General features: G+C 39.2%; 1 protein-coding gene across 1 annotated transcript; it reads left to right on the top strand.

The window, feature by feature from the left end:
- The first annotated feature begins 28 nt into the window (after nucleotides 1-28).
- On the top strand, nucleotides 29-26,736 carry PPP1R3A (protein phosphatase 1 regulatory subunit 3A). The gene is made up of 4 exons (XM_014963534.1): nucleotides 29-840; nucleotides 20,877-20,935; nucleotides 21,046-21,182; nucleotides 23,413-26,736. Exons 1-4 carry the CDS (start codon nucleotides 44-46, stop codon nucleotides 25,954-25,956), a joined length of 3,537 nt encoding a protein of 1,178 aa, XP_014819020.1. The 5' UTR covers nucleotides 29-43; the 3' UTR covers nucleotides 25,957-26,736.

The following is a 26,736-nucleotide window of genomic DNA, read 5'->3' as shown; positions in this document are numbered from 1 at the left end:
CACTAGTTGTACAGTTGTCTTTCAGTTTATATCAGAGAGCCTGATGGAGTCTTTTGAAGGACCTAGTCGGGTTAACAGGGCTAACTTATTAGAAGTCCCCACTGTAAATGATTTCTCTTCAGAGGACGAAGATGTCAAATCTGATGTTAAACATCGTTTCTCTCCACTTCCCCGAAGGCGGAATTCTGCTTCTTCAGAGGAAGAGGAGGCAGAAACTCCCACCACCATTGCAAGAAAAGTTTCATTTGCTGATGCATTTGGGTTTGATCTTGTGTCCATTAAAGAGTTCGATACCTGGGAAGTTCCAAATACAGGACAAAGTGATGACACAGAAGATGAAGTTTTCCCTCAGGAGGAATATTTTTTCTCTCAACTGTTTACGTTACCTGTTTCGCAAGAAGAAGTTTTGCGAAAAGTGAGAGAGCAGAAAGTGCTGTTGGAGTCAATCGTGTTCCTGCCTGGGATTACCTGTATGAACGGCATTATACGAGTCCTCAACATATCCTTTGAAAAACTAGTGTATGTTCGAATGACACTGAATAACTGGCTCAGTTATTATGATATCCTCGCAGAGTTCATGCCTAATTCTTGTGGTAGTGAAACTGATCAGTTCTGCTTTAAGATTTCTTTGGTGCCTCCTTACCAGAAAGATGGAGCTAAAGTGGAGTTCTGTATACGCTACGAGACATCGGTTGGTACCTTCTGGGCAAACAACGACGACAAAAATTACACACTAATTTGTCACAAGAAAGAAACTGTGCCCAAGGTGGATAGTAAACCACATAAAGAAGTTGCTGCTGACAGACATCTTAAAGGCTGCTTAAAGACGACACAAAGCAGGTGAGGTTACACCTTAACTTTTGGTAATTTATGATATAGCTGGCTAGTTCTGAATCAGTTTTCTTGCTGGAGCTATGACTACCCATGCTGTTTTCTTCTATTGTTTGTTTTTTTTTTTTTAAATGGTAAATTAGACCAAGACTTGTTTTCAGTAAAGCTCTTGCATATATCAGCCAGTAGTTTTCTGCAGACAGATTGATACTGCAGACAGTTTAAATACATGGCATGCATGCCACTCATTTGAAAGGTAGTGTGAGGGTCTATAAATTATGGGCTGTGTACCGATTTTGATTTCTGTAGGATATAAATTGACCTGACATCAGTGAACGCTTTGCTCCAGACAGGGGTAGCTGTACAGTTAAAATACTTTACATTCACTTCCTTGGTAAGTCAACAAAAACTTAAAGGCAAAACAGATCCTGGGTTTTCATATGATTTATTTCATATTTCATTCTCTACATGCACTTATTAAAACAGAAATGGCACTGGTGGTTCAGGAAGTTGATAACTCAGGGAAGGATCCTATTGCAATTAGAATACCTGGTACAAACTTTTCTGCAAGTGGTCGGCTATTATACAAGTTGTATATTAGGGTAATAATAGGGGAGTAATTTTCCTGCCACTGGTTGATGTTTCTGTTTCATAAATGGTGAATTCAGTAATTATTTATAAGGCAGAATAGGTAATATATTAAAGAAAAAATATATATAGAATTTATCTCATGTATATTATTCTAATTAAATGTAGGAAAATACTATGTTATTTATAAAGTGGCAGTGGTTAGCTTATAATTGAACCCCACATAAAGAGAGACACTCAGGAATAGTAACTTTTGGCTTCCTACCCTGTTTTTAACTCTGTTCTGTAAGCAAAACTATGTTGCCTGTGAAAATCTAATTCTCGATTTTTTTGCTCATCAAATTAATCAATTGGAGTTGTGCAGAACCAAATCTATATTTCACCTCCGTCATCCTTAGCACTACTTAGATCACAGAACTGAGTTCATGTGGAGTTTTTAGTTCATACATTTTTTCCAAGTAAGGAAGTGCTGTTTGATTTCCCTGGTGCTATTCCACCGGACTAAACTGTTGAGGAAGGAGGATCAAAGCTGCAGCAGGGCGACAGCCAGGTCTTCCCCTTTGTAGAACCTCCCTTCCCAAAAACCCAGACTTGCTGTGCTGAGAACCTCTACCAGCCCTAATTGCATATCAGCCCTGTGAGGACAGGCAAGCAGTATGGCTTAGTGCCTTTATCAACACCATGGTATAAGAGCAGCCCTGGGGCTAATCCAAGGCATGAGTCATAGCCAGTCTACAAGGCTCTCCTGATAAGTGTCCTTTGGGCCAGCTCTGGGGCCACCATGATGATGCTTCCATGGGAAAACATCCCAGCACGTCAGAGCACCGGGAATGATGCCTTTACCTGCCGTGTGCTCAGACCCTGACATTTGTGCCTGGTTCTGTACGTCGTATCTGTCCTTCAAAAAGTGTCACATGACCCATTCTGGATAAATAAGGTAGCCTGAGATCCTTTGCAGAAGGACCATGATATCAAATACCATAGGCATATGTGGGCAGTGTGACTTCATGCTAGGTTGAGGTAGCCCAGATGGAGCAGATGATGGACACGGAGAGCTGAGTCTTAATTTAGTGGGCCCTGGGCTTCCAGGTACTGCTTTAAGGAATAACTTGCAAATTTAGATACAATTGGGCATCTGAGGTCAAATGACTCCTAACAGTTTAATTCCCTGAAGTCTCCTGTGACATACATAATGCTAGCATAATTTGTAGAAGCGTTTCTTTTGGGAGGATCTTCTTTTACATGTATATGCTAAAAGTATTATATGTAACTCAGACAGAGAGGTATTTTAAAAAATGGGAAAGGAGGTAACAGACCTACTCCTTAATATAAAATTACCGTATCTCGAGTCAGAATGTAAAGTTGTCTCCCTTCATGTCAGGCTACAGAGGAATGTATATATGTATATATAGGTGTGTCTACATGTATACATACATAACTATATGTATATATACATATATGTGCATATTAGTTCATATATACACATACACACGTATATTTGTGACATTGAAACCCCAATTGGTCAGATTCTTGTTTACATTAAGATCTGTTACATACTTTTGGCAAGCAGTTAACTAACATGCACTTTCAAGACCCTCTTTAGTGGCACAAGGATGTAAAAAGACCTTATAGTAAATGCAAAAATGAGCTGAAAGTATTTTTGGAATACGGTTTCAGTGGTCGACAGGGCTTCTGAAAGACAGTTCTGGCAGATTGTAATCCAGGACCAATTTTATGCTACAGGGACTTCATTGACTTCACAGGAGTTACAGCTTTCACCAGTGTAAATGAGGTCAGCATCAGGGCCTTTCGTTTCAAAAGAACTAAGATGCCAACCTCCATTGCTCACTTGTTTTTCAAAGTGTCTTTGTACATGTTGCCCCTTTGAGTGAGGAAGAACACCCTGCAGACATCTGCAAAAGTACCTCATTATTCTCCTTCAGACCCTCATTAAAACTCCTTTGCTTTGATGTCTAGAAAAAAGCGCAAGAAAAACAAACCCCCCAAAATTGGCAAAGTGAGGTGGCTGCTGATGTGCTGTGACTCCTCCGTATCACGTTGAACAGCGCTGCCTGTTTCCCTGCTCTCCTCCGCCTCCCTGTCTCTCCCTCGCCTCTTGTTTTATGTTCAGATGATAAACTCTGCAGCATTTATACGTGCTGTGCTGGATGTTTACAGAACATTCAGCAAAGTGGGGGTCCTGGACCATAACTAGCTCGTTTTAGGAACTGCAACAATGTGAACAGATATATACAGAAGTAATAATTTTACCTATGGTTCACACAATAAATAAGCAGGCAAGGAATATTATTATCCATGTCCATGAGCTGGACATCTTCAATTAAGTATTTCTTTACAGCAATCTGAATAGAAGGGTATTTTAACAGGACACTTATTTAGGCCTCTATTTCAAATTTAGAAACCTGTAATAACTTTTTTTTTTTAAAAATCTTGGCTCTGAGTTATTTATACTTGCTCTTAAAATGTGCAATTTACCTCTTCAGTTAAAAAATAGGACTGTTAAAGAATTATGTTTTTTAAGCAGAGAGCCTGATCCACTCTAGGGCATACTTGTGTGGCTCATTAAATGTCATTAGTGAGGATTAGTTGCCTTAGTTAAGTGAAAGGAATAATATGCACTTTCAGAGGAAGTTACTGAGGAAATGCAATATGACTGTATTGTGTTGCCCCTAAGAATATAAGCCAGGACAAAAGTGTGTGAATAAGGGCAATGGGATGGCTTCTGACACCATTATTAAGAAAAAAAAGAAAAATGGACTTAACCCTCAAAAGTTGCACCTGAAACAAATGATAACGAAAAGCAAACCTGCATGGAATAATTAATGCTGAAATTTGTCTAGATTTGGATATTCAGAACCACATGACATAACATCCTGCCTATTCATTCCATGTTTCATTTGCTTTGCTTCTAGGCATGAACAGTCTTCTCTTAAAGTTTCAAGAAGTATTTGTTTCTGACTGTATTTGTCAAACTAAAATTCTTTCCAACATAAATTTTAACAATTTCTGTGGTTTTCAAAAATCTTGAGAGCATTCACAGGCACAAAATATAGTTTGAAAAAAAGCCACATTTGAATTAATTAGTTTATATTTTAGTTGATCTGATAGTATGCATTTAACTTATATATACTCATAAATAAATGTACTTTGGGGAAAAAGTTGACTCCTAAAATTGTAAGGCTGTCACTGGAAAAGAGAGAGCTTCTGTCAGTAAACAGTCTCGATTTCTATCCTATATCTAAATATACCTAAATGTTCAGAAATTTGTAAATGAATTGTATCGGCTCCACACTTTTCTCTTTTTATTTAGCTCTTGTGCTTTTGGGACATGGATAATGATTCTGAACACAAATTTCTCCTGGTCCTCAGGTTTGGACCACATGATTTTGTTGTGGACCCCAGGCTGCTGCATCGGTCTGATCAGACAGGGACTGGTTGTGTGTTGCATGAGTCAAACACCTGTAGATCATGCTGCACGGCGCAGTGATAACGACCTGCAAGCCATTTTACCCGGTCACTGGTGAGGCTGCACCCCATTTCTGTGCTTGGTCCTGGGTTGCCATCTGTCAGGAGAGCAGCGGGAGCAAGAGCACAAGGAAAATGGCTGATAAGCATGAGAATTGTTTTACAAAAGGGTAAAACGTGTGTTTGGACTCCTGTCCTTTGACAAGGAAGGCGGAGGCTAGTATTTTTACCTTAACTGTTAGAGTTATCCCCCTCTTACCCTTCTGAGCCCACAAGTGTATGACTGGGAACTGATGTTGGTCCTATACTTTGTTTTGGTTGCCCGACTTTACTCTTCTTTGAATGGTGGTGCATCAATTCACTTCCCTCTGTGACGCCATTTTAAAATAGAATGCAAAATAGGGTGATGTTTCATACAAGAAGCATTCTACGTACAATGCACGGTGAGAAAGAAGAGGTTAAAACTCCCAGGTCTGTGGGCCACTAATACCAACTTCAGCAGCATAAATACTGAATGGTCTTAAAGCAACTGCCAGTGAGAAAATGTCTTTTGTGCATGAGCACTCTCCCATCTTCAGCTGCTGTCTCGTCCCCCTTCTGATGGGAGGCAAAGGAAGTAAGTTGCTGAAGATCCAGCCTGAGGAGACTGCACTGTGCTCAGTCAGTCCTCCCCAGGCAGACAGCAGACCAGCCCCCAGGTTGCCTCGAGAAATGCAGTTCTGCATCAGCTCCTCCAGGCCTTTTCCACAAACCCATAATGTGATTAAAAAAATCAAAGACTTCTGAGGAAGATGTTTGGAAATAGCTTCGCATATACTTTGCTATGAGGAATAACTGTATTATTCCCAGCTGGTCCATTTAAAATATGGCATTTAAATTATGTTGCCTTTTAATCCTTGTTCTTTTGATTATTGCCATAATCAGAAAGGGAAAAGGAGAGCGGAAAAGGTGTTAAAATACACGTCTTCTTTGCGTACTGCTATTTAATCTCAAGGTTGTTTCTGGCATCTCGAGTCACAAGTTACACCTTGATCAGCATACAGATACGGGATTTGACTAAAGTTTATTACTATTATTAGGAAGTGACTGCAGTCACTGTTTTTACCAGGAGAGCAGCTGCTGGAGAAGCTATCCATTCACAGGGAGCCAGCTAAAAGCAGCGCTCCTCTGCTGTTCAACCTGACCCAGTATTCCCAGCTCTTCTCTTGTCTCCTGGTCATTGCCAGTCTCTGCCAGTTGTGGAAGTAGGTAGCACTGGCACCAAAATAAGACTTCTCCAGGTACTTGCAGACCATGATTATTGGGGACACAGGATAATTATTTAAGGTAATCTAAAATACATTATTTAGACAAGTGGGGTAAAAGCAAGCTGTGGAATTGAGGCAGAGTATTAGGAATACTTCTTAACAGTGACTCCAGAGTTATCTTCTAAGGAAATTGCTGTGGCCTTACTCTCCAAAGTAATTTAAAATAAGCTAAGATAAACCACTTGAAAAATGTTCTACAGGGAACAATCCTACTTGGCCAGGAACAATGCTCAATGGTCATTTTCGATCTGTCTAATCGTAATATTTCAGAATTGGGTCATACTTATTCTATGAACTATTAAAGACCCTAAAGATAGATATCTAAGTTAATGGCATAAGGCTTTGAATGCTATCACAGAAATGCTGAAGAAACAAGTGCAAGTTGTAGGTGAGAATGGCCTGCACAGAGCAAATAGATACCTGTTAACCATACTTGGGGTCTCCTAATTTGCGAGTACCTGAAGACTGAAATGCTGTCTCATTTTTGCTTTTGGTGATTGTGAACTGTGCTACCCATGTTCCATCCATTTACTGCACTGGAGATATTAAAAGAAGATTCTAAACTTTTAAGTAAAAACATGTGAAAATAGCACATTGCTTTCCTGGCAGTCTTGGCATAGTATTTACCCTGGACCTTATTAGTATCAGTGGTTTCTCATTCACTTCCATGATCTGCCTTAGAAACTGCTCAACAAGGTTACAGAACAGAAATCTGTGCTCTAATGTATAGAAAATATTGGTTGTTATAAAACTTTTTCACTTGTTTGCATAAAACCATATAAAGACAATGCTTTGTAATCTGAGTATCATTTCTCAACTGTGTAAGTACTTGCAATTATACATGCATTGCTTGGCTTTACACTTGTAAGATTTTTTTTTTTTGCAGTTTCTACAATTTCATCAGCTTATTTAAATATGCCAATACTGTAACACTATTACAAGTAACTCTTAGAGCTCTTTAATACAGCTACTGGCTTGATCCTGCAATAGGCCCAATAAATAATTTAATGAACATCAGGAGCCTCACTGAACTTTGTAGAACTCCGTATGTGTAAAACTATCCTTGAATGTTAATATTTAGAGGACCGGAGCTTATTTCTATGCTCTTTCAGATCACTGATTAAGGACCTTTGGACAAATAGAAATATATTGTTAAATGAACTCCTGTATTCCATTGTTCGATGACTCTTTTGTTTAGTGAGATATCTGTTTTGCACATTGAACCAGGCTGGTAATGACCATTTCAATACTCTTCCTCCTGTCCACTGTTCAGGTATCACAGTTCATAAATGTTCAGTTAAAAAAAAAATAGTGTTCCATTACATTTACCTTGATTTAACTAAATGTTAGTCTTGAAAACATGTTTAAAGTCAGTGAAACATTAACTGAGAGCACTGGAGTCATATTTAATCAATGCATTTACTACCAGTGTCATTTGAGCTGTTTATTCTGATTATGAACTTTAAGCCATGGTCCAGCAACAGCACTGCAGCTCTGAAATTGTAGGAATTGATTCAGCATCAGTGTAAATCCAGAGAACCAATCGCCCATCATATTTTTAAGATAAAATGTGGATTACCTTCTGAGTTATGAAAGGTTGAAAAAATGGTCCAAACAAATATTTTGCAAGCTAAATGCAGTCCCTGCCTTAGGGTGAAGGAAGAGGTAAGACCTTTTAAACACTTTGGGAGCATGTTAGATGTGGCTATTTGATCCCTAGGCTTTCAGTGACACACAAGAAAGTATTAGTTGATATGCCAAAGCATAATGGGGGGCTTGGTTTTCTGACTGTCTCTCCACTCTCCTCCTGATCTGTGGAACCAGCTGATACTCTGACATTAAACCCAAAGATTTATTTCTGCTGGTTACTAATAGCAGTCCTAAAGAGCACTGAAGAGCACCGAGCTACACAGATGAATGTGAAGTAGCTAAATCTGGCGGGTTTTTCTTACCTTGCACTTAGGTGGATTTGCATTTACGTTTTGCTTTGGTGCATAATTATTGTCCCTGCAATAATGTTTATGGCTACTGGACGATAAACATAAGATGTTCAAGCCTGGATCACTTCCTCTTGTGCTAGAGGGCTGGGGAGTTTGTCAGTCTTTCTCTCTCTCCCCAGCTACCCTAGTAAATCTGAACCAATGCCTCTCAGGTTACATTCCAGGTCTTCTTATTGATATGTATCACACAACTACCTTCTTGCTGTGTGGTAGTAAGATAGCATATGAAAAAATACCTGGGAATTTCATTCTCTTGAGATACTTATTGAATTTACAATTGCTTTCCAAGATTTGGATCATAATTGTCCTCTCTCAAGAACTGGCTAAGGCTTTTTGTGGTCATTCATTCTGTTCTTCTCCCCAGGGGTGGTATCCCCAGGTTAGTCTCACCTGACTGCCATCTATCTATCTACGGTCTCTCTAAGGCATCTGTCACCTTCTTGCATACATGCCTCAGCGTATTGCAGTCAGCCTCCAGGACTTCTGACTTGTCAGTAGGGGAGTGCTCCTCTATTTTCTTCCATGTGAGATCCAGGGAAAGACCAGGTGCCACACAGGCTAAGGTCTTTTTCCTCTCAGATGTACCCAAACTAGAAACAACTTGGGAGAAGTGCAAGACCTGCTGATGGTACTTGCTTTACTCTTCCATTTTTCAACACAGTGGGAGAAAGAAGCAAGAGAAGAACTGAGAGGCTCCACTTCCAACTCCATTCTGGAACACCATTTTGATATTTAACCATAGGGCTTCCAGACAAACTAGCAACCTTAGAAGTGTCCCCTCTAATCATAGGCCAAGCTTAGCCCCTAGGAAACTTGACTCTTAATTCATCTTTTCCTCTTTTTCATTAGCTTGGCCCTGGGGATAGGAATCCCAATAGTAAGGTGTTGCATTATTAATTCACAATGGAGCTGTCAATAGCTCTTCTGACCTTGTACAGGGAAATCTTTCCTAAAGAAGTTCCTTGTCTCTCAAATAGTTAGCCCATTCTGTTGAGGGATTTATGCAATTTTCTGACCGATCTGTGTACAAAACAGCTGTGCAAAATGACTTCTGAACTGGTTTCTTTTCAACATTGTTATATGCATATCATAATAAGGTACAACAATCATGACAGAACTATAAAAGGGTCTGATAAAAGTTGCAATCTCCCTGTTCATAGTTTCTGTAGCTTAATTTGAGATATAGCTGACTTATTATGCATGGGATTTTCTGCCGTCTTCGTACCTATAGTCATGAGAATTGGGGATAGACAGAGCTATATTAAAGGTTTCAGCCTGGCACCAAATTGGTCTTGGGCTCCTGGTTCAGACTGCATGGAACTAAAATCTTCAAATGGACAGATATATATCTATATTTAAAAAAAAAATATTGTATGAATGTTTTGCCATTAAAACTCAAGGTCTTTTTTAATGAGCTAGAAAATAAAGACTAATTTCTTGGGACTCTGTTTGCTTTGAGGCTATGATTATTCTCATCCCAAACCAGGCCAATGCATTTTGTTCTGTGCCACCTATGTCCCTGCTTCAATCATAAACTAAGACTGAAAAATGAAAATATTAGTAATTGGAAAATATAATCCCCTGGATAGCACCAATCCAATAATCTTAATAAAAATAGGTTTATTACAAACATTGCCTGAATCCTACTGGGAATTATCTTTTCAGAAAAAACACTCAAATTCCCTTAAAGCTGGTCTCTTGATCAATTGTCCCCCTTGACACTATTAATCATCATACTATATACCGCTTATTCTGAGCATCTTTTTCCACTTTGCTTTCCAAACTTCTTTTCTCCTTGTTTAGAAGTTACTGACAGTCCTTTATTGTCTTTTTGCAGGCCCATCTTTCCTCCTCTTCTGGTGTCAGCCCCTTTTCTTAGGTGAAATTACCAAAACTAGAGGGTATTTCCTCAAGGTGGGGAAATACCACAGGTTAATATTCTCTTCCTCAGATTCCAAATATTTAATTAGAGGTTCTTTGTGGCTCTGTTTTCATGCACAATGCTTGTGAAGGTTGCTAGACTGGTTCTTCTGACAGTACAGTCTTCTATTCACGGCATAGTTACAAAATGGTGGGTGCAGTGCAAACCTCCATTGCCTTGCTGGCCTGCAAATATCCTCACCTACCGCTCTAAGGACGAGTGGGTCACTCCATCTCCGTGCCTCTATCCTCTGCCTCCTGACTATCAACAAGGGAGCTAATTAGTGTCAGTCCTGTTTGTTTGGTGACACCCATTTACTAAGAACTAGATCGAGCCTTCTCTAACACTGCTGGTAGTTGAAGGTCATGTAAAAAAATCAGTCTTGCCTAGATTTGTAATAAGGGCTCTGGTTTTATGTACAGCTTCATTCTAATAGGATCACTTGTAATGGCACAATATTTTAGAAAATTATTCAGTAATTTCTACTTAATGTTCACAAAGCTATTAATTTATGGCTGTTTATTTTCTTTGCAGTTCTTGCTTTAATTTCTGAATCTTTTCCTGGATTATCTCAATCAGTTTGGAATCTAAGACTGTAATTTAAATTATTATTTTCTGCTTTGTTTAAATTAAATTATTTTTCTGTTGTGCTTTTATTTTTTAAATACCTTCTGAAAAAATTAAACAAAAACCAGAAGGCAGTGATACTGGCACACGCGACAGGAAATAACAATGTTGTGGTTCAGGTACACGTAACACAGTGCCTCCACAAGGAGGGATAGTTTGAAGCCAAAATGCTCTTAGGTAGGAACTGGCCATATTTTCAGGTAAACCAGCTGGCAAGTAGAAATTCAGGGGTGTGTGCTAGGAGCCCAGAACTGAGGAATGGTGCTCGCTGAGCTCCAGTCGCTCTCTGCTTTGTTGTCAGAAGAAAGAGAGATGCTCCACACCACGCTCACACCACTCTGTAGTATCTTGGTCTGTCTGTAATTTGTGCAGCTGTTGGCTTCTGCTCTACCAAAGGTCTAGTTCCCTGGACTCTGCCTTGAGTTTTCATAGGAGGCAGCTATTTCAGCGTGAGGAGGCAGACAGCTGCCCAGGCCCCCCAGCCTGGCCACCTCCTGAGCTCTGGTCTCCAACACCTCCCTGAACTTCAGCCCGGCGCCGTCGGTTTCCAGCACAGCTCTGACGCCCCTACCTAGCATTAAGATCAGCTTCTCTTAACAGTGTGTAAAAGCCTGAAAGCGACTTAGAACATTTCCCTGAAAGGTGGTACAGCTGAGTACTTAGCTTCCCTGCAACTTTCTTTTAAAGCCACTTTACTGTGCTCTTTTTTCTCCCCTACTAATGGATTTGGTACCTCAGAGCTCACACGCTGCAGCGTTGACACTGACTGCCTTTTGCTGGTTGCTGTCTTTGCTCTGCTGCTCACTTTGCCCTCTCCTCGCAGGGCAGACTCTCCCCAGTTCCAATTTTACTTTCCCAGCACCTCTGACTTCTTGGCCAGCCCTAGTCCTGTGTCCAGCCGTTTTGTGCTCTCCCTAGGTTGAAATTTGAATTTTATTTCATTGGGTTTTATCCCTACCTTAGAAGAGCAGAGGACCATTTAATTTCTCATGCAGTAATGTTACTTTTTTGGTATTTTCTTCATATCTACCACAGTTTATCACAACAAGTCTTCTTGTAGGGCGCATTTCTTTCTTTTTTATGCACCCTAATCATATGCTGCAAATCTGGGTTGAATGATCCAAATTCCTTAGCAATCATATAAAACCGTATTCTGTATTTAGGTGATTCCTAAGAAAATAAAATGTATTCTCCTAATTTCTAGCAAATTCTTATCAATACCTTTATATATAAATTGTTATAAAGATAAGCTATTCTTATCTAATGGTTTCTAGGAGTTTAAGACTGTCTCAGCAGGAGTTGCTGAGGGATGAAACTTCTAATGATGATTTAAAGCAGTGAAGTGTGTAGGCTGAAACTGAAATAATTATTGCTGTAACCCTCTAAGCACTCTAAGTTCCTCAAGAGAAAATACTTTGTTCAGAACAGACCCTGAACAACAAAATGCTAAAAAAGTAAAATAAAAAAAAGCACAAAACCCTTGGAGCAGGATGATAATTTAGAACTAGAATCAGTATAATGTGAACATGTTCTCAACAACTGCTCACAAATGCATCAGACATCACAATTAAAAAGGAATAATAATTATGGCCCCATTCTAAAGTATGTAATATTCTATTCCATTCAATAAGCCATGAACACTTTAAAACCATCAGTGTAATCCACAAACCTATATTTACAACATTAAACTGGATGTTCTGCCTTTTCAATAACTGTCATCTCATCTCTATTATTTTCACCTCAGACTCTAATTGTTTCTTTTATAGGAGCTAACCTACCAGTGTCCTTGGCAGTACAGTTTATGGCTCATGCATTTACAGTAATTGTTTGGGCAATTTGCCACACAGTATAACAATCTTCACATCACAATCAGTTTTTGTAATAAACAGCATTAGTTGTGAAAAATACAAGTGATGCATGATTCTTATGGTAGATAAAGGGCACTGAAGATGCCCTTTAGAAAAAGAAAGGAAAATGCTCAAGCCTTGAACTGCTTGAGAAAAATACTGATGTCACAATAGAGCTAATTAATTTGATGGTACAAACAAGAGGGGGAAAGGGCCTTGCATTCATTAGTGTCAATTCCAAATAAGAGCAGACTGTTCATAAAAATAATATTCTGACTTCGTTTAGGCAAAATGTGCAGGTAAACAAATCAGAAATAAGCATCAGTTCCTGCAATAACTATGATTTCACTCCTTACCTTTATCCAGGCTCTTTCTCTTCTTTAACTGTTGGGCACAAAAAGCCTGGGTAGGTACAATTTGCAGGTAGACCTCTGGATGAGGTCGGATCCTGTTGCCCACCAGCCTGGCTGACTCCAGTGTGGCCAGCACTGCTGGGTGCTACTGGGCACTGGACCCTCTGTGCCTGGTACAGGTCTGTTCCTGGGAAGCTAAGCACTTACTTGGTGGCTTCTCTCTACAACACAGGTCGTTGCACATAAAGATGCCCCACAACAAGTGATTCTGCTGAAGATATTTTGTGGCCTCTCGATTTTCAAGCAACCAGAAATAACAGGTCAAGTGTTGCTTGGTGAGGAGGCTGTTTGACACAACTCCAGCAGGCACAGTCTCCTGCATTAGAAATTCTCCAGAGGAGAAACAAGGTATATGTCCTCTTATTCTGGTGCACAGGCAGGTAATCCTCAGCCTCTCTGTCATCTTCATGCCATCTGAGAGCCCTGGCTTGTGTTGAGGCACGATGAAATGAAGCTCCAGCAGCACAAAGGTGGCTTCAATCCAAGGCTGTATCTCCCGTTCTTGAGCTAAGTTCTGAATTCTCTGGCTGCACCAGGGCTTGAGACTAATATTTATAGGGTGCTGGAACCATGTATGATAAGAAATCATGGAGTGGTTGTATTATAAGACTATAACTTCAACAGTTGATAACACGGACATCAATTTAAATCAGAAGGGGACTTGTCCCTATAGTGAGTTTCGGACCGAGCCTTATGGAGGCAAGAAGTGAGTTTTTGTTAAGTATTTACTTCATGTATTCAGTGAGGGAGATAGAACAGAATTAACTATGGACAACCCTTCACAAGAGAAGTCAAACTCCGCATTTTGGAAATCCACACTAGGATCTTTGCTGGCTCCTGAACCCCTTTCGTGAGTTGTACAAAGGCAGAGAGGCCAGAACACGATTTGGATCCAGATCCCAGAGGTGGGATGTATCTTCAGTGGTGGTCTCACTATGATAATGGCACCAGAATCAAGCTTATGTTTTTAACATTTTTTCTGTAGCACCAGAATTTTTGCCGTCCTTTTGTTTTCACATTTTCTCCTCTCCATGAACTGGTTTTGATAGTATTTTCACTCCTGTCTCACTGTTATTTTAAGACGAACATAAATAGAGCAATATTTTAAATGTAACTTTCCAGTTTAAGGAGGGTTGTGATAGTAAAAAGATGGGTTGAATTCTTACTCTACAGTGTCTGACAAACAATTTAATAGCACTTTAAAGGTCTGTTTAGAACTTTACACATACACAGCATTTTCTACTTCTTTCCAAAATTCCTTCTTCCTTAGAAATGTATTTTTGTTGTGTGTTTGTGGGTTTTGAATGACATTGCATTCAACGCTACTGAAGTTCAGAATTACATGTGGAAAATCCTTTGTTTAGTTTTTCGTAAATGTTCTTTTAACTCAACTCCTCCAAACCTTTTGCAGGTTTTCTTCTTCCAATGCACATGTAACATTTTAAAAATCCTTTTTGGTTTTGCTTGTTTTATTTAAATACTTCAGTTATTTCCTCTTCTACTTCCTTTTGATATGACATCTGCTGCTAATGATACAAAAATAACCAAACCAAACTACCAGCCTTTCCCTCCTCATGTGCCCCTCCCCAGCATTGTGGGGTTACAGGTCTGTACAGGATGCCTGTTTGGCTCCAGTGACATCTTAAACCCGAGCACATACCTGCACTTTTTGCTCTTCTGCTTCTCAGTCAAACATTGTTGACACATTTAACTACTTCTTTTCAAGGATCTCATATGTTATTTACATCTCAGTGGCATCATTCTTCAGCAAGCCTGTCTATTTTCAGCACTGGATCCAAAAGCAATAGTTGTATTGAAGGTTGCTGCTTAGGTTTAGAAATCTGACCTGAAATTAAAATAGAATTACTGTTTGGTTAGCTACTTCAGTCTTGTCAGCTCCTTTCATGATGACATTTTAGCTTCACTTCAACTCCAGGGTAGAAGAGGATTATTTTAATTTTGTATTCACCTTGAAGAAAAAAAACAGAAGCATGAAAGATTCTGTGAGAGCCTACGCCTATATGGATTTTTAAATAAAATTGTATTGAAAACTTTTTTCCCCTCTTCCCTTTTAACTAAATATTTGAGAAACATATTCTTTAAATACTTTAACGTCCCCATACCTCTCTACATTTCAGACTAAAAATTATATTCCCACCTTTTCTTTTAAATATGAGATAGTATAAAATTGTTCAGGTTGCCTTGATTTCATAAGTTATACAGATACATTTTCATCTTTCCATACTCTGCACTCCAACAATTTTAGCTTTTTCCTACATTCTGTAAAATAAATATAATGTGATTTAGGTATTAAGATCTACCGTAAGTGGATATAACACAGAACAGTGTGAACAGTGCTCTGGGTCATACAAACATATAGACACAATTTTTGCCAAATACTGGTGTGTGAATTAAAACCACGACAAGCTATAACAACCTCACCCATTATGAAGAGATTAGTAGCTCCTGGCTACAGTCCCAAACCTATATCAGAGCAGACCAAGTCACCTGCTGTTCCACAGTGAGTTCCTCAGAGCATGTAGCTGCAGAGGATCATTTGAAATGGGGATGGACTGGGACCATGAAGTCTTATCCCTTGGGAAATCTGTTGCACAATCCTGTTCACAAAAACATATCCATGTTTCCATCCAGAGAACTTCTCAGTTTCTTGTGCCTGGTACTTGCACTGAAAAATTATAGGGTATACTTTCCTAATGCTTACAGATCTTTTAAATTTCCACAACAAATATTTTTGTGAACTGTTTCTATTAATACGTTAGGAGAGTCTTTCTCCTTAATATCTTTTTTGCCTTCTCAGTATTTACCCTGTTGCGATATTAAGAGAGGGCATTTATTTCTCCTCTCAGACTTTATTTTGCTAGGCTGAAAATAGAAATACTCAATTTGTCTCCTTGGTTAATATAGATTTTTCATCCTGCCAGTCTTCTCGCAGCCCTCTTCTGCACCTGTTCCAGTTTGAATTAATCTTTCTTGAGCATCATATACAAATGTCCAGAGAAGTTCTTTCTGGTGCCTGGTGCCATGACATGAATATCTCTTGGAAATCATTCATTACTGGGAATACCTTCTCTGACACGTTACTGCAGAACTCTGCCTTGTTGCCACAGCCATCTCACACTGGTGGCTTGGAAATGTTTTCTGCCAAAACCAAACTCAGATTTTTCTTGTTCACCTGTTTCTTCTAATTTCTGAGCTCTCATTTTGTAGCAGAAATTCTTTTCAGTCCCTAAATGTATAACCTTGTACTTTATTATTTTGAATTTCATCCCTTATCTATTATTCTGATCCTCCAGGCCACCCATTTCTTTCAATCCTCCTCTGTGTTGGTGATGTCTCCCAACTTCTTATCTGCCACAGATTTAATTTAACTTTGACTTTTTGTGCCTTGGTCTGTAATAACATGACTGAGTAAGTCTGATCACGCGACCGGTCCTCTCCAGTTCCCCAGCGACATCTGCCAGCTTCGCGCAGCCCAGCTCGGGGGGCCCTGCTTGGCACTGAGCCCCTCTCCCACCGCCCAGCTCTTGTACTCATCTCCCTCTTCTCCAGTTTAATTAATAAATTTCCCATGTGGCTGCACAACAAATGCTTTAATGAAGTCCAGATAGATTAGATAACTGATTTTTAGACAAGGGAAATATAGTAATCTTATCAAAGACATATATTATCAGGTGAATCTGTCATTTTTATGTCATTTTCCATTTATCTGTATTTATTCTCTCATTTAAGTTTTGTTCTAAATCTATTGTGAAAACTTTTTGAAGACACCTGGGCCTGTAGTTGCTCTGACACTACTTCTTTTTCATAAATGTAGTTTATGCTTTTCCTACTCTTCTGATACTGTTACAGTAGTACCAAGACCAATTTGATAGATTTGAACAGCAAGGATTTTAAACCAATGTGTGATTTCCTCTGTTGGGTCTCTCCAACTCCATTTTGGGTTGGAGACCATCTGCTCCTACTAATTGGAGCATATTTAAACACCAACTTCTGCTCTCAGACTGGATGAAACAATATAATTTTGTAAATCTCTGTTCGTATCAGTTATGTCCTGTAAGAACTCTATTCCTACAAGATTCTGCCCCACTAGTAACACTGCGGTAGAAAAGTTTAGGAAATGTCTTTTGATTGTGGGGTTATAGATAGAGTATTTGAAATCTTGATCAAATCTCACTTCTAAAAAATTCCACATAACTTTGGGACTTCTGAACTGCTTTGTGTAATGTCTATCAACCTTTCAGCCTTCTCAGTCCTACTAACTAATCCCTGAACTTCCCATTTGCTCTTTGCAAATGCAAAATTGCAGTGATAACGTGTTGTCATTCCTTCTTTCTTTTTATCCAAGTGAATGATAATTCCATCAAGAATGAATCATAAGAGCATAAGGGTTTTTTTGAAGCTGGTAGAAATTCTTAAATTCCTAATGTACTTTATGAAGATATGCCCCGTTCAGCTGAAGGAGAAAAAGCAACTGTGCTTCTACAGCTGTACGGATACTTACGTTGGAGGGAACTGCATCAGTTGATATCATGGATTTTTCTAGCTTGCATTGTTGTTAGGATTCCTGGATCGCTTAAAAATAAACCTACATGTTTTTAAACAGAACACAAATTTTGTGTTTCTCACTACACAATGTGGGCACATTTAGACCACCCTCCACAACACAGGGCAATAATTAATTCAGAAAACAAAAGCTTAATTACTATTATAATTAAAAAATCTACTCATGGAATTCTGATAGTGAGCTAGGAACTTTTCAGAGAAATACAGAGGAAGAACAGTATTTCAAAAAAATTACTAACTAGACAAACACCTTCCAATTGCCACTGTTTGGCGAAGGGGTCAATTTTTATTGGCTTTTGGGAAGTATTTCAGTGTTTAGGGTACACATATATTTTTGACAATGTTCTGTAGTTGTATGCACCTGTAATCTCACCATCTTTATATGTCTTCTTAGATTGAAGTAGTGCTGTTAAATGACTGCAGTATCAATATCCTCAATTTAGGTTAATTTTAGATTTCCCACTAGAATAATTACATAAGGACAGATATTTCTGATGTAGAATTAAAATAAGGAAAATAGCTGTTGCTCTGACTTTCCCTGTACTCAGGTATTTGCAGGACAGGTGTGCACAAATAATGGGCTATAAACCAGCAATCTTTATTCCCTTTATGGTCAGTCTCTTCCAGAGGCAGAGAAGCTCCTTCGAAGGGTGTGTCACTCCATCTCACTTGTGATGTCCATGACAGAAGGAATGAATCTCCTTTTGGAAGTGTTAATCTCTCACGGCTGATGATAGGGATGATGTACATGGCTGCCTGAGCATAGGTGCTTAGAAAACTAAGGCTAAATAAGGTAAATCCCATCCTGGCACAGGCCTGTAAACATCCAGCTTGAAGCAGCCTTATACTTGTTCATTTAAAGGTTCAGAAAATAGGTGCTCCTTTAGCATCCTTATTCAAAGACTGTGTCTATATTTTACACTGAAAAGTTGTTAATCAAAACGAAAAATAATCACTGGATACGGAACACAAGGAACAGGAGACAGAATCCAGATTCTCTGTTCTCCAAAGAATGAAGAGTAAGCTAAAGAGTAAGGAACTGCTTGTACAACCAACTTCAAGAGGAGCAGGCAAATCTGCCCTCCAGTTTCTCCACAGATGGTCTGCATCCTGGAAATTTGTGTACTTTGGAGATGTGTGTGCGGTGGGGTTTTTAATCTCATCAGGGTGTGCTAGAAGCTGAAAGTGCCACTGCATCTTGGATGCAAGCTCTAGCTGCCAGTAGACTATTATGTTAGATGTGGGCATGAACATCTCTCCTTCTTCTGGGAGTGCTTCATGGGAGAAAAAAAAAAGAAGTGTCAAACTCCATTTCTTTAAGAAATAAATGAGGGTACCTTCTAGCAGCAAAGGAAGCCATCCTTACTTCCTGAGACTTGCATCCACATGGCTGAACGCTGCAGGTAGCCAGCTACATCCAAAGAAAAGCCTTGAGACACATTTCTTTTTTTTTTCCCCCCACTGGATAACATTAGAAGGTTCCCTGCTGTGCCCATGTGGTTTTGGGATCATTATTTTGGGGTGACTGAGTCAGCTCATGTGTTATATATGTCGTGCCTCCTAATTTGGGGCTTTTGCAGACACCCAATTAACACCTAAATGCTTTAATGCACCTGTCTCATGGTTAAGCACCAACCTACATGGTGTCTAGGCTTATGGAAGCAGGTGGGTGAAAAAAATGCAAAGGGGCAGATGAAAATTGGGAATTAGGTGTAACACTAAGACAAGCATCTGAACAGTAAAAAAACCCAACCAAACAAACAATAATGATGTATAAATAATGAGCAGTAATGATTTACCTTAAAACCTCCACAGATCTGCTGAAAATAAGGGCCTGGCTCTGCCAGCCTTTTCAGGATGAAATGCAGATTATAGCAACTGCTGGCAGGGGAAAGCACAACTTGGTGTGAGTGAATAGGAGAGTGAAAAATGTGCAGAGGCTTTATATGTACCAGAATTTGAGAGTGACATGATGTTCATATGGACAGCAAGAATATTCAGCATTATTGCAATTAATGGTGAAAAAGAGCTATTGAGAGAGTGTTAAGTCTTGTGCTTCAAGGACAGCTTCTAACAACAAAAGGCCAAGAGGAAATTTAATAGGGCAGTGCAAATTGCTCCAAGTATTTTCCTGGAAATTTTTTTATCTTTCCCTGAAGTATCTGGTGGTGGCCAGCATCAGAGATCAGATGCTAGACTCACAGGATCTTATGTCTGCTTTAGTCTGGCAATTCCTATAAAAGCTTGATTTTAAAAAGTTGGTGACAGTCGATGTCTAGCTTCTTTTAACAGAGTATAAATTTAGCATCCTCCTTCTGAATTAAGCATTTAGGTGGCAGAGTTAATGTTATATCAATTCAAATGAAAGACGCAAGGAGAAAATAGAAGGGGAAAAGATTAATATTTGAAAATTAGAAAGTAATTTTCAGTAACAGAGGTGGATGGCTGGTTGAAAAATGCATAAATTAAGACTTACCAAAAAAAAATTGCTCCTCATAGAGAACTCATTAGGAGTGATACAATAATTTACATTTTACATAAGTGACATTCTTTTTACATTTTTTCCCCTTTTCCACTAAAGGTTACATCCCTATAAGCAAGCAATTGGAACTGCTATCACTTTGCATTGATATTGATGAGGACTGCAGGCACTCAGCACCTCTCTGTAGGTGTTTGTCGTGTTGGACCTGGCCTTTGTTTTCACAGCCAGCAAAGCAACAGCAAAAATTGCACCAGCTGCAGGAAGCAGAATTCATTCCTGCTGGCCAGGCATAGCTTAGCAACAGGATTTATACTGTATACACGCAGGGAGAATCTTTTGATTTATTTCAGGTAACAAAGATGTCTTTTTCCAGCAATCTCTGTATACATACAAATATTTGAAAAAATATAAGCAAGAGAGAGGTCTGGTCTCCTGAACACATATATCCTTCCAGACCCTTGCCTGACCCCAAAGTTACGCTCTCCTGTCACTGACCCATCTAATCACCTTTGTGCTGCTTTCTCGGAAAAGGTCTGGGAAAACCCATCAGCTTTGCAATGTAATCTGAAGGTCAACACGTTTTCATTTTCTTGGCCAATTCTTTCTTTGACCAAGACTTAATATCAGGTCACTCAAAAAAAGCTACATTTTATAAAGCTCTTGTTTTCAGAATTTCAAACAGCATTCAAAATTGTATGTAATTAACTAGTGGTCCTTACAGCCGAGTCTAGGAGGAATTAGAACAATAATTTTTGCAGAATAAAACAGGAAGTTTCTTTTTGTTTAACAGCAAAGAAGAAATATTGGCAACGTCTGACGATGACACATGGAATAATTCAAGGACTTCAGGTACAACACTCGGTTTAATTAGTTCTTCCTTACTGCACATGTTAATTAAAAAATAGTGTAACAAACAGCCTCATGGAAATTATTCAAGTATGTTTTTATTAACTCTTCAGGCACAAACATCCCAGAGATTGTTTATTCCCAAGCAGAAGACAAAGACACCGTACGAGCTAATGAAAATATAAAAGATAAAAATGCCGAATACAACCAGGGTGTTCATGAAGATGATGAAAAAGAATTAGAGTTGCTGGTAAGTGTTATACAATTATATCTACAGTATTAAACGATATGAATCCATTTACGCTTCAAAGCTGGTGAAATGCCCCCTTTTAACAGAGCTGACTGATGTACTAATTTACAAATGTAAAGCCTTGGTCTGTACTTTCATTGAATCTCTAACTGATTCAACAATAGAAGGTGCTTTGATTTCAGTATAGTGCATCAACTTTTTCTGGTCTTAAATTAATGACTTCTCCCTTTTACTTCTTTACCAGAGGCTCTAAGTGACAGTTTGAAGGAATTAGAAGAGTAGCATTTCAAAAATCTCTCCCCTCTAGTCTCTAGGATGGGAATATTTTTAAATAAATGCTTTGTATTTGGTAAAATTCTTATATTTATGGTCTTGTTTGATTTGAGGGTTTTTCAGAGGATAACTATGTAACATGCTATATAAGCAAAATAAATAAATATATATTTATATTAACAGATTTTTCTATATCAGTATTTGACAGTAAATTTTTTATAATAAATTTCACACTCAGTGAACATTCAATCTATTTGGATTTGTGTGTGTGCGTGTGTGTGTGGTTTGGCTTGCATTTTTCAGTATGAAAGAAAAAATGGCAATAAATGAGACACGTACAGCAATCTATTATTCTCAGTGTCTGTTCTCAGCTCATATCATTTGGGTGCATAGATTCATAATCATAGATTATAATAGCTATCACCTGTGAAAATGTGAATGCTGAATCAGACAGGGGAGGAAGATGAGAACCGTTCTTTTTTTTTTTCTTATAGATAGCGAGAGAATAAATTCCTCTTATTTGAATATAAATTTTTCTCATCTTTTACTTAAAAAAAGTTGAAAATTGTTGCCTATTGTGGGACCTTTCACTGACTGAAAGTCAATGTCTCCTTTTTTTTTTTTTATGGTGAAATATAAAAAGGAAGACCTCTGAAATCCCTTGTTATTCTTAGTCCAGCCTGTTACAAAAAAGCAGGATCAAATATAACCGTTTGTTTATCAATTGCCAGGATTGTCCATACAATAAATGAAGACGGAGCTATAATTTAGACATTAATTTGCACTATGCGCTCTTTAATGAATTAAACAATGAAGGCTTATAATAGATGGAAATACAACCAAATCTTTGAAACGCACAGGCATTGGCTCTCAAGACAGCTGTGCAGTTGACAAGTAACATGAGCCTTATGTGAGAAGAAGAGGAAATCGTAAGATTTGCATATAATTATTGAGATCATGCAAATGTCAGTTATGAGGAGGGGAAAAAAACACAGGCATCTCACTGTTAAATCCTGACAGTTGGCATCACCGAAGAACTCAAATACACTTGAGCACTGGTTGGCAGAGGGTCATTAAAACAGAATTTGCAGAGACATTAGCTCCCTCACTTTTCTTTGAGTGACGTTTTACTATTAATAGTTTGCAGAGGCTTTGCAGAAAACATATTAATAAGAGAAACTGTAATGGGGGTATCTACAGCAAGTGCAAATGCATAAAGGGGTGCCCAAGAAGCTAGCCTCTAATTGATCAGCTAGTGCTATCAGTGTGACTATGCTGAAGTGAGAAGAGAGTGCAATGACAAGCAGGCATAGCTGAATAATACAATATGATATTTGGGAGCTAGGAGGGAGAGTGATTAGTTTCTGGCCTTTTACTTCACTAATCTCATTTCCAACTCATGTCTTACCAGATTGCCTAAAAACAGTCTGGTTTGAAGCCTGTAAAATGGTCCCTGAGAGAAATTAAGCACCGATAATCCTTACAGTATTTGTCAGTGTGAAATGTGTCTTTGTTTTACTGGACAATACTGTACATTACCAGGCTTTGATGTACTGTATCAATGCCCTCATTTAAGTGCCGATCCTCCCCCCTCGCCCCACACCTCCCTCTCTCCAAACCTAGAACCAAGTGTACAGGGAATGAATTAGCCTTCCTTTAAGGGAATATTCTCTTCAGATTTAATTTGTATAAAATGCACTAGCAGCTTACTGAACTCATGAATAAAGAGAGGGTTCTGAACGCTATTTTATTTCCTGCTTCTTTCAGCACCACCATAAAGCTCATTACCTATGTTAAAAAATACATACAATGCAAATTTTACAAATGGTTTGGAACACGTTTCCATAAAAGCTTTGTTACTGAAAACAAAACTTCCCATAATGAAATCCTGCCTCCTTCATTTGGCAAATTTTTGCAAAGCTCTTTTTGATCATTCTTTTCTATTCTATTGTTTCAGCTAAATCAGCACTTCACAGGAGCTAGAGGTACCTCTTCCAGAGATGAAAGGAATTTACACACAAGAGAACCAGTTAATTTTCCAAGTAAAACTGAAAGATCGGAGAAGAAGCTAACCTGTACAGAAAGAAGCAGTGACTTGCTAAGGCACCCTGTGCCTACCAGTTCCTCATCTGAAAACACTTCACAAGAGATAGGAGGAGAATTAAAGAATAAAGTTAAGTATTCCCTAAGAGATTTTAATAGTCAGCCATCAGGGACGGAAGTTGCTGCTGGCTCGGTAAACAGTGGTGAGTGGTCTTTGGAACATACTGGTACCAGCGAAAACCTTTTGTCAGCAAAATATTTTCCTGGGACAAAGCAGAATGAGGCTATCGATATTACGGCTGCTGTCTCAAGTCGACAAGGAGAGCCCCACACAGATATTTCAAAAAGTGAAACAGATAGTGCCTGGGGAAGTAAGATGATGGAGAGGTTATTCATCAGTGAGGATGCTGCTGATACCTCAAAAGGGGCCTGTGAAACGAGACCAGAAACCATTTCTCCAGAGCATGATGAATCCATGCAATTAAATGCATGCATAGCAGGGACGCTGGATGGCAATGCTAATCCAGCTCCGGAGCACCAGGCGCCGCAAATGTCTCACCAAACTCTGGATTCATTGTTGTCAGACGCTGACAAAAATGAAGGAAAAATCAAGATGATTGAAAGCAAAGTTCGGGTACATTTAAGAGGAGATTTATATGCCGACACTTTTGCACACGCTGATGTCTCAATAGATTCCGCAAAAAGCCAATATACACAAAAAAAAGGAGTCGGCGAAATGTCTGGAAAGAACACGGATGCGGGGAAGGAGAAGAAAGTCATCGAAGTAGCAGACTTAGCACTAATCGGCGAGGAGGAGGCACCCAAGCCTTTCAAGTCGCACAGAAAACAGGCCGCCAAGGCATTGAACACAACGGCTCTGTCAGCCCAAGACAACAAACAGGCAGCCAGGCCCGCACCAGCAGATCCCCCGGCATCCTCTCCGGGGGATGAAAGGGGAGCTGAAGGCACTTGGGAACACAGGGAATTCACGAGGTTAAAAGACAGAGGAAAGTCAGACAACACCAACAAAGGGAGGCTGGTAGGAAAGGAGGGCGAAGCGAACCCCGCGGAGCAGAGGTGGCAAGAAAGGGGTAGCGAGGTTCGGTGGGGAGTGAGGGGGAAGGCAGGGCCTGGGAGTGCAGCTGCCTCAGAGGAGTTGTTTACCTGCCAGGAGGCAGAGAGTTGTGAAAAGCCTTCTGTCTGCGAGCAGGGTGTTACAGAGGAAGCAGCGGCAGGTACAGCTTATATAATTAAAACAACATCAGAAAGTGCTCCAGAAAAAATGTCTGCCGGTGAAAAAGCAGTAATTGCTAAGCTACCTCAAGAGACTGCGCTAAGTGACAGGCCCACAGAGGAAAAGGAAACAGCGTTTGATACACATGAAGGGAGAAATGATGGTTCACATTATGCTCTTTGTCAACTCAACACAGTGGGTGTATTATATGACACTGAATTTGAAAAGGAATCAGTTTTAGATATTTATAATGCACGCGTACATGAAACACTGCAAGGAGAAACGATGTCTGTATGCAACAGCAGGGAAAAACGTGCCAAAGCAGAACCAGACATTGGCAATATTCTACCTATAGGAGAAGCAGTAAAGGCTTCTGCTACAGGAAAGAAAGAAGATGTGCTGCAGGGTTTATATTCAGAAGTATCTAGATGTCCCCAGAGTGCCCAGAAGCATCTATACAGTGAAGAGGCAGAAGAGCTCTGTAGGGAAGAAAGCCATGTTGGTGTACTTTCCTATTTATGTGCTAAAGCTGAAACAAAAATGCCACCTTCTGGTACAAATGCTGTGCCCAGTTACCACTATAAAAGCTCTTCAGTGGCATCTTCTGAAGGGTCCACTGTGGCAGGAGATATGGAGCACCTGTATAGACACTCTGAATTCAAAGTCTTTGACAAGGTTGCTGCTGAGTCAGGGTATGATTTAAGTCTACAGAATGAAATGACACATATTAACAAAAACCTCTCTCCTGAAGCTGAAAAAAAAGAAGTATCCTCCACTTCAGATGTAGTGATTTCTCGAGAAGGAAGAGGAAGGAATATAGGTCAATGTTTCCATCAAGCACAGTTCAAACAAGAAAAGTCATCAAGGCCAGAGGTTTTAATTAGTAAGCCTTCTGAAGAAGTTGGAGGGACAGGCTCTCAATCTGACCATTTAATAACTGAGAGGAAAACACTAAACTGGCTTGATGACACACGGAAGGAAAGCCAGTACATTTCCGATTCTGCAGATATTTCTAACCAGAAGAGTGAAGCACTTAAATTACCTAGCGAGTCTTCAGGTTTAAAACATATTGCTTGCAAAATCTTTTATTTCTTCTTCTTTCTTTTATTTGCTGCAACACTCTACCACTATGATTTGATGGTTTGTCTTGCACTCTACCTGTTTTCCTTGTACTGGCTATACTGCGAAGGAGGGAGAAGCAAGGCGTCTGTCAAGAAGGAATAACACTGATCGTCAATTGTGCTCAAGCTCCATGGTCAATAGTCTCCAACTTCTCCAAAGCATTTTTACTGTTAAAGAGCTTATTCATTGTTAGAACCAAAGCAAGTTTTCCACTGAAGCATCTTTTTTAAAAGATTGTATGTGAAGTTGAGCTTTCGTATAAGTAATTATACTATATAGGACCATTATGTTTGGATCATTAAATACCTATATGAATATGAATTCTGAAGCACGTCAAGAAGTACAACTGTTGCTCCTTAGCAGGATATGAAGAGGCAATGCTTCATATCTCTTTAATACTTAAACCCACCATTTTCTTGCAATAATTTCTTCTGCAGGAAAATGTCATATTTTTCTGGGAGTTTTTCCTAAGGTTTTGTGTAGTACATAACACAAGGAACAATATAAAAAATAACTCAGTACTTGGGTACTGACATTGCATTTGATAATCTACTAGTGTAACTAGCCAATGCTCTGAAAAATATGGTATCTGTTGATAGGTTAATTTTTTTCCAAATTTTTATGTCATTGCTTTGACTTAGAGCTCCAGTGGTAGCTGTTTGAAAAATGTAGGACTTTGACTTCAGGAACATCACATAACTTTTGGGAAGTAACTGCATAGTAGAATAGATGTGCTATTTCTATGCCGAAGAGATTGAAGGCCACAACCACGGGCCTCTTACCATGCACTCACCTGCACAAATGTTTTTGGATTTTGTAAATGAGAAATGTGTAACATGACTGAGAATTTCACTGAACTAAGTGTTATTCCAGACAAAGCCT

Source organism: Calidris pugnax, unplaced genomic scaffold, assembly GCF_001431845.1.
Source record: "Calidris pugnax isolate Ruff unplaced genomic scaffold, ASM143184v1 scaffold44, whole genome shotgun sequence".
Classification (NCBI taxonomy): Eukaryota; Metazoa; Chordata; class Aves; order Charadriiformes; family Scolopacidae; genus Calidris; species Calidris pugnax.
Note: the sequence above shows the minus strand (reverse complement) of the source record. Positions and strands in the feature narration are given on the sequence as shown.